General features: G+C 60.8%; 12 protein-coding genes across 12 annotated transcripts; 6 read left to right on the forward strand and 6 right to left on the reverse strand.

Annotated features, from left to right (window-relative positions):
- Positions 1–6: 6 nt before the first annotated feature.
- Positions 7–825, forward strand: ARC35_2 (Arp complex subunit; the record flags this gene model as incomplete). The annotated part of the gene is made up of 1 exon (XM_056208252.1): positions 7–825. The coding sequence occupies one exon, from the start codon at positions 7–9 to the stop codon at positions 823–825; it is 819 nt and encodes a 272-aa protein (XP_056064227.1).
- Positions 826–830: 5 nt separating this feature from the next.
- MVES1_003436 (uncharacterized protein) lies at positions 831–1262 on the reverse strand (the record flags this gene model as incomplete). Its single annotated transcript, XM_056208253.1, has 1 exon — positions 831–1262. One exon carries the CDS (start codon positions 1260–1262, stop codon positions 831–833), a length of 432 nt encoding a protein of 143 aa, XP_056064228.1.
- A 583-nt stretch (positions 1263–1845) lies between these two features.
- On the reverse strand, positions 1846–2841 carry MVES1_003437 (uncharacterized protein; the record flags this gene model as incomplete). Its single annotated transcript, XM_056208254.1, has 1 exon — positions 1846–2841. The coding sequence occupies one exon, from the start codon at positions 2839–2841 to the stop codon at positions 1846–1848; it is 996 nt and encodes a 331-aa protein (XP_056064229.1).
- Positions 2842–3052: 211 nt separating this feature from the next.
- MVES1_003438 (uncharacterized protein) lies at positions 3053–3885 on the forward strand (the record flags this gene model as incomplete). Its single annotated transcript, XM_056208255.1, has 2 exons — positions 3053–3113; positions 3140–3885. The coding sequence occupies 2 exons, from the start codon at positions 3053–3055 to the stop codon at positions 3883–3885; spliced, it is 807 nt and encodes a 268-aa protein (XP_056064230.1).
- A 40-nt stretch (positions 3886–3925) lies between these two features.
- Positions 3926–5085, forward strand: MVES1_003439 (uncharacterized protein; the record flags this gene model as incomplete). Its single annotated transcript, XM_056208256.1, has 2 exons — positions 3926–4244; positions 4271–5085. The coding sequence occupies 2 exons, from the start codon at positions 3926–3928 to the stop codon at positions 5083–5085; spliced, it is 1134 nt and encodes a 377-aa protein (XP_056064231.1).
- Positions 5086–5145: 60 nt separating this feature from the next.
- MVES1_003440 (uncharacterized protein) lies at positions 5146–5928 on the forward strand (the record flags this gene model as incomplete). The annotated part of the gene is made up of 1 exon (XM_056208257.1): positions 5146–5928. The coding sequence occupies one exon, from the start codon at positions 5146–5148 to the stop codon at positions 5926–5928; it is 783 nt and encodes a 260-aa protein (XP_056064232.1).
- A 100-nt stretch (positions 5929–6028) lies between these two features.
- Positions 6029–6895, reverse strand: MVES1_003441 (uncharacterized protein; the record flags this gene model as incomplete). Its single annotated transcript, XM_056208258.1, has 1 exon — positions 6029–6895. The coding sequence occupies one exon, from the start codon at positions 6893–6895 to the stop codon at positions 6029–6031; it is 867 nt and encodes a 288-aa protein (XP_056064233.1).
- Positions 6896–6935: 40 nt separating this feature from the next.
- MVES1_003442 (uncharacterized protein) lies at positions 6936–8504 on the reverse strand (the record flags this gene model as incomplete). Its single annotated transcript, XM_056208259.1, has 1 exon — positions 6936–8504. One exon carries the CDS (start codon positions 8502–8504, stop codon positions 6936–6938), a length of 1569 nt encoding a protein of 522 aa, XP_056064234.1.
- A 501-nt stretch (positions 8505–9005) lies between these two features.
- Positions 9006–9947, forward strand: RPP0 (ribosomal protein P0 (A0) (L10E); the record flags this gene model as incomplete). The annotated part of the gene is made up of 1 exon (XM_056208260.1): positions 9006–9947. One exon carries the CDS (start codon positions 9006–9008, stop codon positions 9945–9947), a length of 942 nt encoding a protein of 313 aa, XP_056064235.1.
- Positions 9948–10106: 159 nt separating this feature from the next.
- On the reverse strand, positions 10107–10656 carry MVES1_003444 (uncharacterized protein; the record flags this gene model as incomplete). The annotated part of the gene is made up of 2 exons (XM_056208261.1): positions 10107–10479; positions 10508–10656. The coding sequence occupies 2 exons, from the start codon at positions 10654–10656 to the stop codon at positions 10107–10109; spliced, it is 522 nt and encodes a 173-aa protein (XP_056064236.1).
- A 175-nt stretch (positions 10657–10831) lies between these two features.
- GAD1 (glutamate decarboxylase) lies at positions 10832–12502 on the forward strand (the record flags this gene model as incomplete). Its single annotated transcript, XM_056208262.1, has 1 exon — positions 10832–12502. The coding sequence occupies one exon, from the start codon at positions 10832–10834 to the stop codon at positions 12500–12502; it is 1671 nt and encodes a 556-aa protein (XP_056064237.1).
- A 169-nt stretch (positions 12503–12671) lies between these two features.
- Positions 12672–13711, reverse strand: MVES1_003446 (DNA-(apurinic or apyrimidinic site) lyase; the record flags this gene model as incomplete). The annotated part of the gene is made up of 4 exons (XM_056208263.1): positions 12672–12698; positions 12724–12746; positions 12772–12829; positions 12857–13711. 4 exons carry the CDS (start codon positions 13709–13711, stop codon positions 12672–12674), a joined length of 963 nt encoding a protein of 320 aa, XP_056064238.1.
- Between the last annotated feature and the right edge of the window lie 15 nt (positions 13712–13726).

Consider the following 13726-nt stretch of genomic DNA (forward strand, 5'->3'; position numbering starts at 1 on the left):
CGTGTAATGCCACGCGTGCATACGTTGTGGGCGTTCCAGGCGCAGCCCGTCACACGCGAGCGCCGCCATCGCAGCCAGCGCGGATCCACCAGTCACGAGCCATGGGAGCACTTTCCCGACGATATCGATGATATCGAGCATGGCGCGACGCACGACGGTACGGCAGACTCTCGCCCTACCAGCGATGCGCCGCAAGCGCATATGCGGCACGCCTCCATCCTTGCCGAGCAAGCCGAGGACCGGCGCTGGCTGCGCTCGACCAATGTGGTTGCGCGCGCTGGCTCGACCCAGCATACCGCGGAGCTGCGTACGCAGCTGCGCATCTTCCAGGAAGCGCACCGCGCCGCGCGCGGCGAGCATTTGCCGTGGCGCGGCGAGGTTGCCGAGAATGCGCGCCTCCTGCGCGTCCTTCGTGGCCTCCCTCCCCTCGGCACCAGCGCCGATGCGGACCAGCTGAGCGACTGGGAGGAAGCGTTCGAGCACGCCAAAATGCAGCGTGTGCGGTACGGCGAGAAGGATATCGTGCAGATCGGCAAGCAGCGCACACTGCTCGAGGAGGAGATGAGCCACCACGAGGATGAAATACAGCGGCACCTTGCGATGGGCTTTGCTGACCCGTTCGCACCGTCAGATTCCTCCGCGATGCTGCACAGTGCAGGGGAATGGGCCGACCGCGCGTCTTTTTCGACCACGACCAGCGTACAGCTGCCGCCGCAGCGCTGGGTTCCCCATGCAGACCGGCAAAGCGCCGCTGCAGCACTGGACGCGATCGCGCGTGCGCAGCATGAGACGGATCTCGATGCGGATATAGAAGATATGGACTAGATACCCTAGCTAGCAATGCCTAGATGCTTGGCGATCTGCTGCACCACGAAACGCCGCGCGGCGGGATGGAGCGACGTGTTGGCGTGCATCGCCTGGTCGGCATCGAGCAGCGCTGTTTGGCTCACAGAGCTGGGCGCATCGGCAGGGAACGATGCGCTCAGCGAGGCGCGCGGCTTGTACGGCCCATAATCGCCGCGCACAACTTGCGCCGTGTACATTTTCTTCAACTGCTCGCGGCTCTCGCGGATGGCAGCGGTCGTATCGGTGTTCAGCAGCGTGCTTTGTGCAAGCGCTACCGGCGGTGCGTAGCGCGTCAGCGGCGCACGCTCGCCGCCCAGCACGGGCTGTGCACGCGCGCGGAAATCAAGGGTCATGGCGCGGTAGGTGGCGCGCTGGCTTAGGATGGGGTGCTTGCCTGTGCCAGACTCAGCATGCATGTTTTGGATGGCCTGTGGGGGCACTCGACTTGCTGCGCGAAACAGCGCATGCGCCCACGCAGATACAGGGGTCGGTGCAGGCAGGGATGGTGGCGGCGCGCGGGGGCTCTGCTTGGGTTGCCGTGTGCGATGTGCGCCGTGTCGTGCTTGGTGCGCAGCGTTGCTTCGTGCAGCCGCATGGAAGGCACGGCGTGCGCTGTGCGTCGCTTGTGCCGCGCAGCGATGCATGCGAAGTAGAAGCAAAAAAACGCACGTGGCAGTCAACACCGACTTGCCATCCCCCGCATTTGGCTGCCATGAGCGAAGCGACGCCGCAGCCGCCGCGGCAGCTCGGTGACTGGGTCGAGTCGCTGCTTGTTCAGGTCGAGACGCGTTTAGAGGAGCGGAACAAGCAAGTGGAAGTGCGGAGTACGTGCTGGACCTGCTGACAATAGTGAACGACATGGCGGACCGGATCGACGCCCTCGAGTCCTCGATCCAAGGTGCGTATTGCGCGGCGCCTCACACAGAACTTGTGCATGGCGCAGAGATGGGCATGCCAGCCAATCCCATGCCAGAAAAGTAACGCTGTACCTACATAAATCTACTTGGCGTGTCCAAACGTGACGCCGTACCCATACACGGTATCACTGCGCTCCAGCACCGGCCAGCTCTGTCCCGCGAGTGTTTTGTGCAGGACGAGATCCAGTTTCATTTTTCCGATCGTGTACGTGGACGCAGAGGGGTCGATGGCCGCGTATGGCTCCAGCGTTCGATCAAACCGCCGCGGCTCCGTGATGCTGCCCATCGGCGCAAGCAAGAGCGACAGCACAACATGCTCGTGCTCAAACACGATTAGGGATTGTGCAGGGTCGATGTTCTTTGCGTACACCGTCACATGGACATGCGCTGGCGTCTCGTAGTGGTCGATCCGAATGTGAGTCGCCGCGCCGTGTTTTGCGGGCGGCGGCGCGCTGAACATATGGCCGCACACGGCGCGTGTGCACGGCGCAATCTGCAAAAAGTCGCAAAAGTGCAGCGAACGCGGCTTGCAGCAAGTGTACCCTTTGGATCCCTCGTGGAAGACAGGGACGCCGGGGTGGTACATGCACGATTCTCCCGCGCGGTCGCGCTCCATGTCCATATCCGCTACATAGTTGCATCCGGTACGTGAACACCGCGCGCCACAATCCACATGCGTCAGTGTATCTGGATCGCACGCCGCTTCTGCAGGTTTTGGGACGGCGGGCGCTTTGCCGTGCGAAAGCAGGTTGAGTGGTTGTGGTGCGCTTTCTTTGGGGGGTGGCTGGGGCTCACTCGTAGCTGCTCCTGGCTCTGCCCCTGGCTCTGGCCCACCGACCTTGCCCCCCGGCCGCTGAGAAGGTGGGGGGCTCTGTTTTTGTGTCGTGTGCGCTGGTGTGGTCGCGCACCCTTGGATAGCTAGGAACTGGTCAAATTCCATCACGGGCTTGTTCAGATCTTTGCAGCAGGACCATGATTTAAGTCCTTCATGGAATACCGGCGCACCGGGATGGTACCGGCACGGCCCCATGCCCGTGTTGAATTCAGTGCCGCACCCTCGCCGATGGCAGCGCAGCATGGCAGTGTGTGGAGGTCAGGCCGGCTGGCACAAAAATAAAAATAGAAAAAGGGCCAATGTGCGCAAAGCAAGCATTTTCTTTGGCTGTTGTAGTGCGAGGCACCACGTTGTTTGTATGAGCGACAATGCTGGGCCGGCGCAGAGATCTGCACATGCGCCTCCAATCAAGCGACGGCCGTCTCTGCGGCATGCACACAAAGAGTCGCGCCTTATGACAGGCGCCGAAGGCGACATTGCAATGCTACTCGACGCGCCGCAAGCTATAACATCGCGTACGTACGCCCTACGACTCACCCAGCGACCCCGTTTCTCGCGCCTGATACCATTTTCCACCTCAGTGGGAGCACAGCCACATCGCATTCCGCGCAAGACGACCGCATCCAAGCCATCCTTGCGTTCCTTTCGGACCCAGAAAAAGCGCGCGCCTGTGCCGCGTTGCAGGTCATCGAGACGCCTGATTTCAAGCCGGCGAATGCGCCGTCCAGTCTTGCGCGTACGCGCGGCGCATCCGCGGTAGTGGACGACATGTCCGACGCGGCCTTCCGAGCGCGGCACGCCAAGCCCGAACGGATGGAAAAGCGTCTTCGGCACCAAGAGAAGGAAACGCTCGTGCGCGATCGGAGGCGCCATCTCAACCGCATTGCCGCTCTGGAGCGTGTAAATGTAGCACGGCTTGTACCTATGCTAGCCGCACGCGAACAGGAGCAGGGCCGCGCCGTCCAGAGCGAAGTTGCATATACTGAACACCTATCCTTGCTACAGGAGCGGCTACTTGCGGAAGCGCACGCGACATTGCAGCGGTACGACACGCTGCTACCAGGCGAAGCGCGTGCGAGTTCAGGCGCCAGTGCGCAGCGCGTCAAGAGCCGCGCGCCGCTGAGCACGCGTCTTGGCCCATCCCTGCACGAGCTTTCGAATGAAGTGTGCACCCTATACCCCGATCGCACTCGGCAGCATCCGGATACCGCATTTGGCGAGCGCGTGCCCGACTATCTCACGCGCAGTGCGCCGTTCGAAGAAGCCATAGCCGAATTCCTAGCGTAGCCTTTCCTCCACTTTTTTTCCCTCTCATCGCGCATTGGCCATGAGCGAAGCGCGGGGGGCGACAGTGCCGCTCTCTTTGCGTCTTGTAGCGAGCGTGAAACCCGCGAAAGTGTTTCACGAGTATGTCCAGCAGGACAAGCAGGTCACAAGCGCGGACTATGACGACCGCGGCGAGCTGTGTGTGACGGCGTCGGACGACGAGACGATCCAGCTGTACAACTGCCGCACGGGAAAGTACGTGCACCGCGCGGCTAACAACAGGCATGCAAGGACGTTGTACAGCAAGAAATACGGCGTGCACCTTGCGCGTTTTACGCACCGTGCGTCGGCGATTGTGTATGCATCGACAAAAGAAGATGGTACGTAGTGAGGAAACTGACGCCAGACACGATTCGGTACCACTCCTTGCACGATAATAAGTACCTGCAGTACTTTCGTGGTCACAAGCGGCGTGTGATTTCGCTGGAGATGTCGCCGGTCGACGACACGTTCCTCAGCGGCGCTGTCGACGACGCCGTGCGTCTCTGGGATTTGCGCAGTCCCTCGGCGCAGGGCAATCTGCACGTACAGGGCCACCCTGTCGTGGCATACGATCCTTCCGGTGCCGTCTTTGCAGTGGCGCTCAACGAGCGCGCTGCGGTGCTGCTGTACGACTTGCGCAAGTTTGACCAGAGCCCCTTTCTGACATGCAAGATCGACGATACCGACGCACTTTCGAAAGTGTCGATGCCACCGCGTATTCCTGTGCTTACACACCTGAGCTTCAACAACTCGGGCGAGCTGATTCTGGCTGGGACAAGCGGAGACGTGCACTACATTATTGACTCCTTCTCTGGAAATCTTGCTTGGCGGCTTGTCGGGCATGTGGGGCTCGAGCGCGCGCCGGGCCACTCGATTGGCATGATCCCGCAAGCTGGAATCAGCGGCGAGGAGCTTTCATGGACCCCCGATGGGCGCATGGTGATTGCAGGTACGTATTCTTCAGCGCTCACAATAGCGTCCGCTACGGGCCAGCTATGTGTATGGCATATCCCTGAAAAACCGCCCAGTGCGCCGGTCACGCTAAAGCCAAGCGCGATGCTGAACGGACATGAAGGCGTCGCGCGGGTTGTCGCGTTCAATCCACGGTGCGCACAGCTCGCCACCGCCGGCGCACAGCTCGCGCTCTGGCTGCCAGACCCGGAGGCGATGCAGGACTAGCCACGTGGGAGAATGGGGTTGCCGGCACCAGCGCCGGCCCAGCGTAGCTCTTTCAAAATCATGTCGCTTTCATCGAAGACGTACTGCACTATCGAAGGCAACACTCCGCTTGTCCGTCTCGACTTTAATGCGGACACGCGCATTTGGATCATGTATTTTATGGGCGAGCAGACGCCGGACAACCGTCTCACGCACGAGTTTCTCGTGGAAGGGATTTCCCCCGCACTGCAGGATGTCCGCAAACAATGGGAGAAGTGGGTCGATGAAGACGATACGGACATGGGCGCGGCCCTGGTGACTACCTCGCTCCTGGAGAACAAAATCTACTCCAACGGCCTGGACTTGCTGAACGCGATCGGCGATCCAAACTTTTTCAACGACTACCTGAACCGCGTCTTTCGCGAGTTTAGCACGCTGCCGATCCCGACTGTGGCTTCGATCGGTGGGCACGCGTTTGCTGGGGGCTTTACGCTGGCCTGTGCGCACGACTACCGCGTGCAGAATGGCGAGCGCGGGTACATGTGCATGAACGAGATCGAGTTTGGCGCACCGATCCCTACTGGGATGATGAGCATGCTTCATTCGGTGATCAGCAACCCGACTGTGCTGCGCAAGGTGGTGCTGGAAGGCCATCGTTTCCCGGCCAAAGAGGCGCACGCGTACGGATTCGTCGACATTGTCGCCAGTGGAGGCTCCGAAGGCACGCTCAAGGCCGCGATCGAGCTTGCGACCAAGCTGCGCTCGCGCTGTGCCAAGAATGCATGGGGTCAAAACCGCGAGATTATCCGCAAGGATGCACTTGTGAAGCTAAGGGAGAACGACGTGTTTGAGCCAAAGTTGTAAGCTAGCATGGTTCATAGCACCAAACATGTGGAAACGCTTCGAAGCGGCTTGTATCGCAGTGCTTCTCCGTACTAGCAATCATTATGTCCTACTAGCATCCTCACGCCTCTACAGCATCCGCGTCTGACGAGGGCAGAGACGCCTCTTCGTCCCCCTCGTCCGCGTCTGCCTGCGCGTCTGCCTGCGCCTCGTCCTTGGCGCGCGGCTCGCTCAGCCATGTGGGCGCACGCCATGCACGCCCCCCCAAACTGAGAATTTCACGCGTGCCTGTTCGCCAGTGCCGCGGCTTGGTAATCGTGCGCTGGAGCGGCGTGAGCGGCGGTATAAAGTTGGGAATGTGCGGCAGCGGCAGCAGCGGCATCTGGTCCCGGAGATCGGGGATGCGTGGGTACTTGAAGGTGGCGTCGGGTGAGTTTGGCGAGACGCGCATGCGGCTGCTCGGCAGCGGCGCGCGCTCCATACCCTTTGCCGACAGCCCTTTGCTCGCGCCTTTCTTCCGCGTGCCCGGCACGTCCATATGCGCAAAAGATGCTGGCGTGGTGGAATGCACCGCCATAAATTCACTATCGTGCGGCAGATCTGCGGTGGATACATCGCCCGGCAAGCGGTACACGGGCTTCTGCCCTTTCGAGAGGCCTTTGCGCCAGCCGCGGCCCGGCCCTGGCGCGCCGCGGGTCTTGAGGCTCTTGCGCCGCTTGGCGCTCGGCAACGCATCGATCTCCTCCAGTGACAGGTTTGCAGCGACGGAAGAGATGGTGCTCGGCGGGCCGCTGGTCTTGCGTGGCTTTGCAAGTTTTTTTGCGCTCTTCTCCGGGGGAGACGAGGAGTACTCTGTACCACTTGCGGGCGTCGCCGGGGCGTCGGACTCTTGGGGCGCACCCGGCACCGGCTCACCCGCCTCGGATCGCTCCCCGTCCCCCGCGATTCGCGGTCCCGGCACACGTAGGCGCACCTTGAATGAGGACATGCGCGGCAAGAGAAAAGGCGCGGCGCGCGCTATGTGGAGGCTACGTCGGCAGGGAGGGATGTGGAGCTCGAAACGACCGCGCAAGGGCCACGGCGCGGCGGACACTGTGCCAGTCGCGGCGCCGCACAAACGCGCCGGCAAGGGCGCGGAGGAGTGCACTTCGTGCAGCACGCGATGCAGCATGCTCTGCTGGGTCGCTATCTGGAAGTGCAAGCGATGCCATGTGCCATAAAGCGCGCGTGCCCACGCGCTGGTCCCACTGCGCAGCGGCGCGCACGAGGAGCAGGATGGTGGTATTATCCGCACTTGCACGGCACGCAGCGGCGAGGTGCACGATGTGATGCACGAGCATGAGCAGCATGGCGGGCTGCATGGCCTGGATATTGCGCACAGGCAAGAGCGGCGCTTGCCATGGCTGTGCGTGTGCTCCGGAGCCGGCAAACACGACGCCGCGGTAGAGCTTGGCGAGTGCGGCGATGCACGAGGGATGCGAGAGCGCGCTCTGCGGTACGCCGTCAAGCAAGTGGGCTATGAATACATTGAGCAGCGCCGAGGCAGCGGGCTGCGGCAAAGCGTGCGTGCGCAAGTAGCGGCGTACGTAGCGCAGTCCCAAGCTCGTCCTCCCGGAGCGAAGGATCGCACGCGTCGTGTACAGCAATGCACGCGACCAGATGGGATCGTGTACTGGAAGGCGCAGGGTATTATGCATGATGCGCAGGTCGCGGATTGCGTGCATGGAACGAGCGTGGCGGGCGTGGGATGCAAGGCGCGCGAGATACGCCGTGGGGCGCGGTGCTCCATGTCTACGAAGCGCCTGCCATAGCGCAGCAGCGCGTGAGTTGCCGATCGCGCGCCCTTGCTCATCAAGCCATGCATCTGCGTACTGGCCAAGCAGTGCTGTGTATATGCGCGGCGAACATGCGGCGGCCGGCAAGGCGCATACAAGTGTGCATGCCGCTGAATGCGCTCCTTGTGCAGTCAAGTTATGCACAATGTTGGCAAGCAGAGCACGCCGGAGCTGGCCATCGAGCGAGGCGATGGAGATGAACGATACCCACACGTCTATTTCGCGGTGCATGTGCAGTGCAGCAAGGCGCTCGAGCATTGCGGTATAAATCGGCGCGCTCATACGGCCGTGGGTGCGGAGGACGAGGGCATTGCAGGCGGTGGCGAGGGCGGCGCGGTCCGACTCGGATGCGGGCATTGCACCAAGTAGCGCGCCGAGCAGGTGTTTTGGCTGCGATGGGCGGAGGCGTGCATCGTGCAGGATCGTCGCTGCGCCGAGCCAGCAGTTGGCATGGAGCAGTGCGGTAAAGAAGCGGTATAGCGCTGCACGCTGGAGTCTGCGCACGGCAGGCGAGGCGTCGGTGAGTACAAGGTGCAGCGAAGGGTCGAATGCGCCGTCGGGATACCAAAGCTCGGTGATCCGCGCAAGCGAGAGGCGTGGGTGTGCGAGAAGGTATAAGAGCGCGCGGCATTGGAGTTCCTCTTGCTGGAGGGGCGTGGCGCTGGGGGTATCTTGGAGCGCATCGAGGGCGCCGCGCGATGCGACAGAGAGTGGATTGCCATGTACAAGTGCTGTGACGGTGGTATGCATCAGGAATGCCATGGTGGTTGCAGGGAGCGTGCTGGACCATAGCGGAGGGAGAGAAGAGGGCTGCCGCGACGACGACGATGTCGACGACGACGATGTCCCCTTTACACGCACCGTCATATCGGGCGCGTACATATCCGCAAGCGGAGCGCGCAACGCGTGCCGATCTTGTGCCCTACGCAGTCCTGGCAGCGCCCGTGACTGTACCACCGTGTACGACGCCACGCACCGCACGGACTGCATCTCGCGCGGCATAGTCGTACCATGCCCATCCCATGCAACACGCCACGCCAAGCTCCTTGCCGCGCGCCATGGCATGAGAAGGCACGCGAGGTGCCGCGCGGCGTCTTGGCGCTGCCACGTGGTAGCAGCAAGTCACGTGAAATACAGTATCTGTGCAAAACCGCACCGAGGCGCTTGTTTGTCACCATCCCTTTAAAGTTCCTCTCAACCCGGCAAGCGTGGTGTTAGGAAGGGCCAAACGAACAACTAAGCGAATTTACTAGATTAGCAACAATGGGTATTACTCGTGCTTCGAAGGAGGCTTGGTTTACGCGTATCTCTGAGCTGTTTGATAGCTACCCCTCGATTTTCATTGTGAACGTCGACAATGTGAGCTCTCAGCAGATGCACCAGATCCGTCGGTCGCTCCGCGGTGAGGGTGTTGTGATCATGGGCAAGAACACCATGGTCCGTCGTGCGCTCCGCCAGATTGTGGCCGACCACCCCGATCTCGAGAAGATTGTGCCGCACATCCGGGGCAACATTGGATTTGTCTTCACCTCTGGTGACCTCAAGGACGTGCGTGCCAAGATCCTCGAGAACCGTGTTGCCGCGCCTGCGCGTGCCGGTGCCTATGCGCCTTCGGATATCTACGTGAATGCGTGCAACACTGGTATGGAGCCCGGTAAGACGTCCTTCTTCCAGGCCCTCGGTGTCCCGACCAAGATTGCGCGTGGTACGATCGAGATTGTATCCGACGTCAAGGTCGTCAACGCTGGCGACCGTGTCGGCACTTCGGAGGCTACGCTCTTGAACTTGCTCAACATTTCGCCGTTCACCTACGGTATGGTCATTGAGCAGATCTTCGACAACGGCCAAGTGTTCGAGCCTAGCGTGCTCGACTTCTCGGAGGAGGACTTGCTCAAGCGCTTCATGGGCGGTGCCAACCAGATCACCTGCATCTCGCTCGCGCTCAACCACCCCACCATTGGCTCGGTCATGCACAATGTGGTCAATGCGTACAAAAAGGTCCTTGCCGTCTCTATCGCCACGGACTACGACTTTGACGGCTCTGAGCAAATCAAGGAGCGCATCCGCAACCCCGATGCCTTTGCTGCCGCTGCGCCTGCCGCGCCTGCCGCTGCTGCCGGTGGCGAGGCTGCGCCGGCCGCCGAGGAAAAGAAGGAGGAGGAAGAAGAGTCTGACGGTGACATGGGCTTTGGTCTCTTTGACTAAGCGGATCGCCATAGGCGTTGCGTCGTTTAGTGTGCGCTATATACATTTATAGCAATGTCGACGTTACGAGGCAACTGGTTGCCGTGGTCTTGCGCGCGTGTCCAGCAAACCTCTTGCCAGCGCGCCCTATACATGCATGGCGCCGCGATGGTAGCCAGTTCAGAGTGCAAATGCACCGCCCGCAATGGCAAGTGCCAGCGCGAGGCACAGCGGCACAAGCGAAGCGGGCAGCGATTGCGCTGCAAGGCGCACCGCCGCATCCGCTATCACAGTCGTCGGCGTCTCTTTGCCATCCGCCCCTTTCGTCTGTGTCGCAATCGAGGTCAGCACAGTCGTCGGCGGCGGCACAGGCGTCGAGTTGCCCGATTGTGGGTTCGCGGCAAACCCTTTGCTGCCCGCGGCGTGCGCGAGCGAGCTGGCGTACGCCGCGGACGCAGACTTGTCCGTAATGTCTGGCACGCTATGCGGCGCTGGCTTAGTCACGGGCGAGTTCTGCATCTCTGTTTTGATTGACTCGCCTGTTTTTGTCGTGCTTTGGTGAGCGTGATGGCGCGACGTACCAGTCTCCGAATTGCACACACGCCGGCTGTCCGTTGCTCAAGGTAGTCGGTTTCGTCACGGGTGCCATGCTACTGGGCACTTGCGAATCCGCTGCCGCGGCGAGCGCACATGGCGCAAGCAAGAAGCACACATACCGCGCCCACTGCATCGTGCAAGGAAGCGAAAGCGTGGGGCCTGGGGAATTTCACGTGATGGAAATGTTATAAGCCGTCTGTGTAAAGTGGCTCGAGCGCGGATTTGCACGGGACTCACGCCAGGCGCGTTCGCCCGCATCTGTTTGCGAATTCACGCGAAGCGAATCCTATCTACCCCGCCCCACCATCATGACTCTTTCGCTGAATATAGATTTGGATGCGATCCTGAACAAGGCACAAAGCGAGGAGCATGATCTTATGCGCCTCGCGCAAGGCGAGCACTTTCTCTCTCCATACTACTCGCAGCCACACGCAGGTCGTTACTCGACCAAGCCCGTGCCCAAGTACTCCATCCCCGACGAGGGCACTACGGAGGCGGCGGCGTACGAGCTGCTGAAGTCTGAGCTGCTTCTTGATGGCAAGCCGGCGCTCAACCTGGCGTCGTTTGTGCAGACGTGGATGCCCGAGAATGCGCAACGTCTCATGTCTGAGACGCTTGGAATTAACCTGTGTGACCAGGACGAGTACCCTGCCACGATGGCCATCCACGCGCGCTGCATCTCGATCATCTCGAACCTGTGGAAGGCGCCCAAGCACGAGCTCGCTGACGACCGCAGCAAGGCCGCACTCGGCACCGCGACGACCGGCTCCTCGGAGGCGATCATGCTAGGTCTGCTTGCCGCCAAGCGCCGCTGGCAGGAAAAGCAGAAGGCGGAAGGCAAGGACGTGCACAAGCCCGGCCCGAACATTGTGTTTGGGTCCAACGTCCACGTCGCTGTGGAGAAGTTTGCGCGCTACTGGGAAGTCGAAGAGCGTCCTGTCGACATTGACGAGTCGACCAACTACTGCCTGAGCCCGAAGCGTGCGATGGAGAAGGTTGACGAAAACACCATCGCGGTGCTTGTGATCATGGGCTCGACCTACACGGGGCATTACGAGCCCGTGGAGGAGATGGCCCAGCTTTTGGATGAGTACCAGGAAAAGACGGGCATCGACGTGCCGATCCATGTGGATGCCGCGTCGGGTGGTTTTGTCGCGCCGTTTGCCACGCCGGATTTCAAGTGGTCGTTCGAGATCCCGCGTGTGGCCTCGATCAATGCCTCTGGTCACAAATTCGGTATGGTCTTCCCCGGTCTCGGCTGGATTATTTTCCGCTCTGCGAATCTCGTCCCACGCGACTTGGTGTTTGAGCTGCACTATCTCGGCAGTGTTGAGTACTCGTTTGGCCTCAACTTTTCGCGGCCCGCCGCGCCAGTGCTTGGCCAGATGTACAACTTTATCAACCTCGGCCGCAGTGGCTATACCGCCGCGATGAACGACAACTTGCAGAATGCGCGTCTCCTTTCGCGTGCGCTGGAGCTTAGTGGCTTGTTTCTTGTCGTCTCTGACATTCACCGCCCCATCTCTGACGAGGCCGAAAAGGCCTTGAGCAAGAGCAAGGCGCAGCACACGGATGCGTCGAACTTCAAGCCCGGCCTTCCTGCGGTCGCTTTCCGCTGGACCGACGAGTTTTCGCGCGAGAACCCAAAGCTGCAGCAGCGCTGGCTCCAGGTGTTGTTGCGCATTAAGGGCTGGATCGTGCCGAACTATGAGCTCTCGCCGAGCTTGCAGCACGTACAGATTATGCGTGTGGTTGTGCGCGACACGATGACGGAGAGTATGGTTGCTGCGCTGCTCGGTGACATTATCGCCATGACGAAGCAGCTTGCGACAGATAGCCACGCGATTCCTTCGCACCTTGCTGCGTTGAAGGAGGGCAGTGCACGCCACGATCCTTCGCAGAAGCGCCATGGCGATGCTGCACATGGACGCCCGCACGGCCACGGCGATCGTCCGCGTGGCTTCAACGGCCAGTGCTAAGGGGACAGGTAGGCGCGAGGTACAACTAGACAATCTACAGCAGCGAATACACTGCCTGCTACAGATCCGATGTGCGACGACATTTTTTTCATGCACCGCCTGTAAAAGCCCCGACACCACCGCATGCCAGCATCCGCAGCACCCGCAGCATCCGCAGCATCCGCAGCACCTACAATGCGCCCTGGATATCGGCAATCTGCGTAAGTCACGTCTCTACGCACCACCGGAACATGATCGCTTGCGCCTATGGTCAGACTTTCCGCACGTACCATACACCTCGTGCCGGATTTCACACGCCGCCACACGCGAGAGCATCTCGGAGGATACCTACGGTAAGCATACACACACACACACCATAAACGAGTCGAGCCGCCAGCCCGCGCCGCGCACACGACAATTTCCACGCCAGCCATAGTAGCTAAACACACCTGCATCGTCCGGATGCAACACACGCCACGCATCCTGCATTCTATTCGCCGCGAGGAGCTTGCGGTGTGCATTACATTCCAGCGCCGTGTACCCTGCAGCCTTCTCCCACTTTTTCGGCGCGGCGCTCAAATCGCGCTCGTCCCACACGACGTTCAAGTCGCCGGCCCACACCACATGGCGCCCCTTGGCCGTGTATTGCTGTAGATACGCTTCCAGCGCAGTAAACCACCGCATCTTGGTCTCCATCTGTTTGAGACCCTCTCCTGCATTCACCGCATACGTGCCTACCAGCACAATACTCGAGAACTCGAGCGTGAGCACACGCGCACGCGAACTTGGATCGTCAAAGCCCGGGAGCCCGTAGTGCACGGCGTCCGGTTTGTACTTCGAGAGGACTGCGACGCCTGCGTACCCTTTGCGCTCGGCGATTCCCCAGTAGCGGTACTTGTACATAGCGTTGAGGCCTGCATGCTCCGGCGGCGCATTCACCTTGGTCTCGCTCAGCACGACAATATCCGCATCTTCGGCAGCAATGTACCGCATAAGACCTTTTGCATCGGAACTTTTCAGTGAGGTGATGTTCCAGATACAAATACGGACGTGGCCTTCAGCACGCTTGGTGTACTCGAGCTTTTCCGGCACGCTCGTGTTGCGTGGGACAAATGGAGGCGCTACATAGTCGGCGCCGCTTGGCGCGGCAGGCGACACGGCTTGTGATGCGGACGTTTCTGTGCGCTTGCGCTTGCGCGGTGCCACCTGTTCAGCGTCTCTCTTTGCCATGCTGTGAAATGTGCG

The sequence above is a fragment of the Malassezia vespertilionis genome, chromosome 7, assembly GCF_029542925.1.
Source record: "Malassezia vespertilionis chromosome 7, complete sequence".
Taxonomy (NCBI): Eukaryota; Fungi; Basidiomycota; class Malasseziomycetes; order Malasseziales; family Malasseziaceae; genus Malassezia; species Malassezia vespertilionis.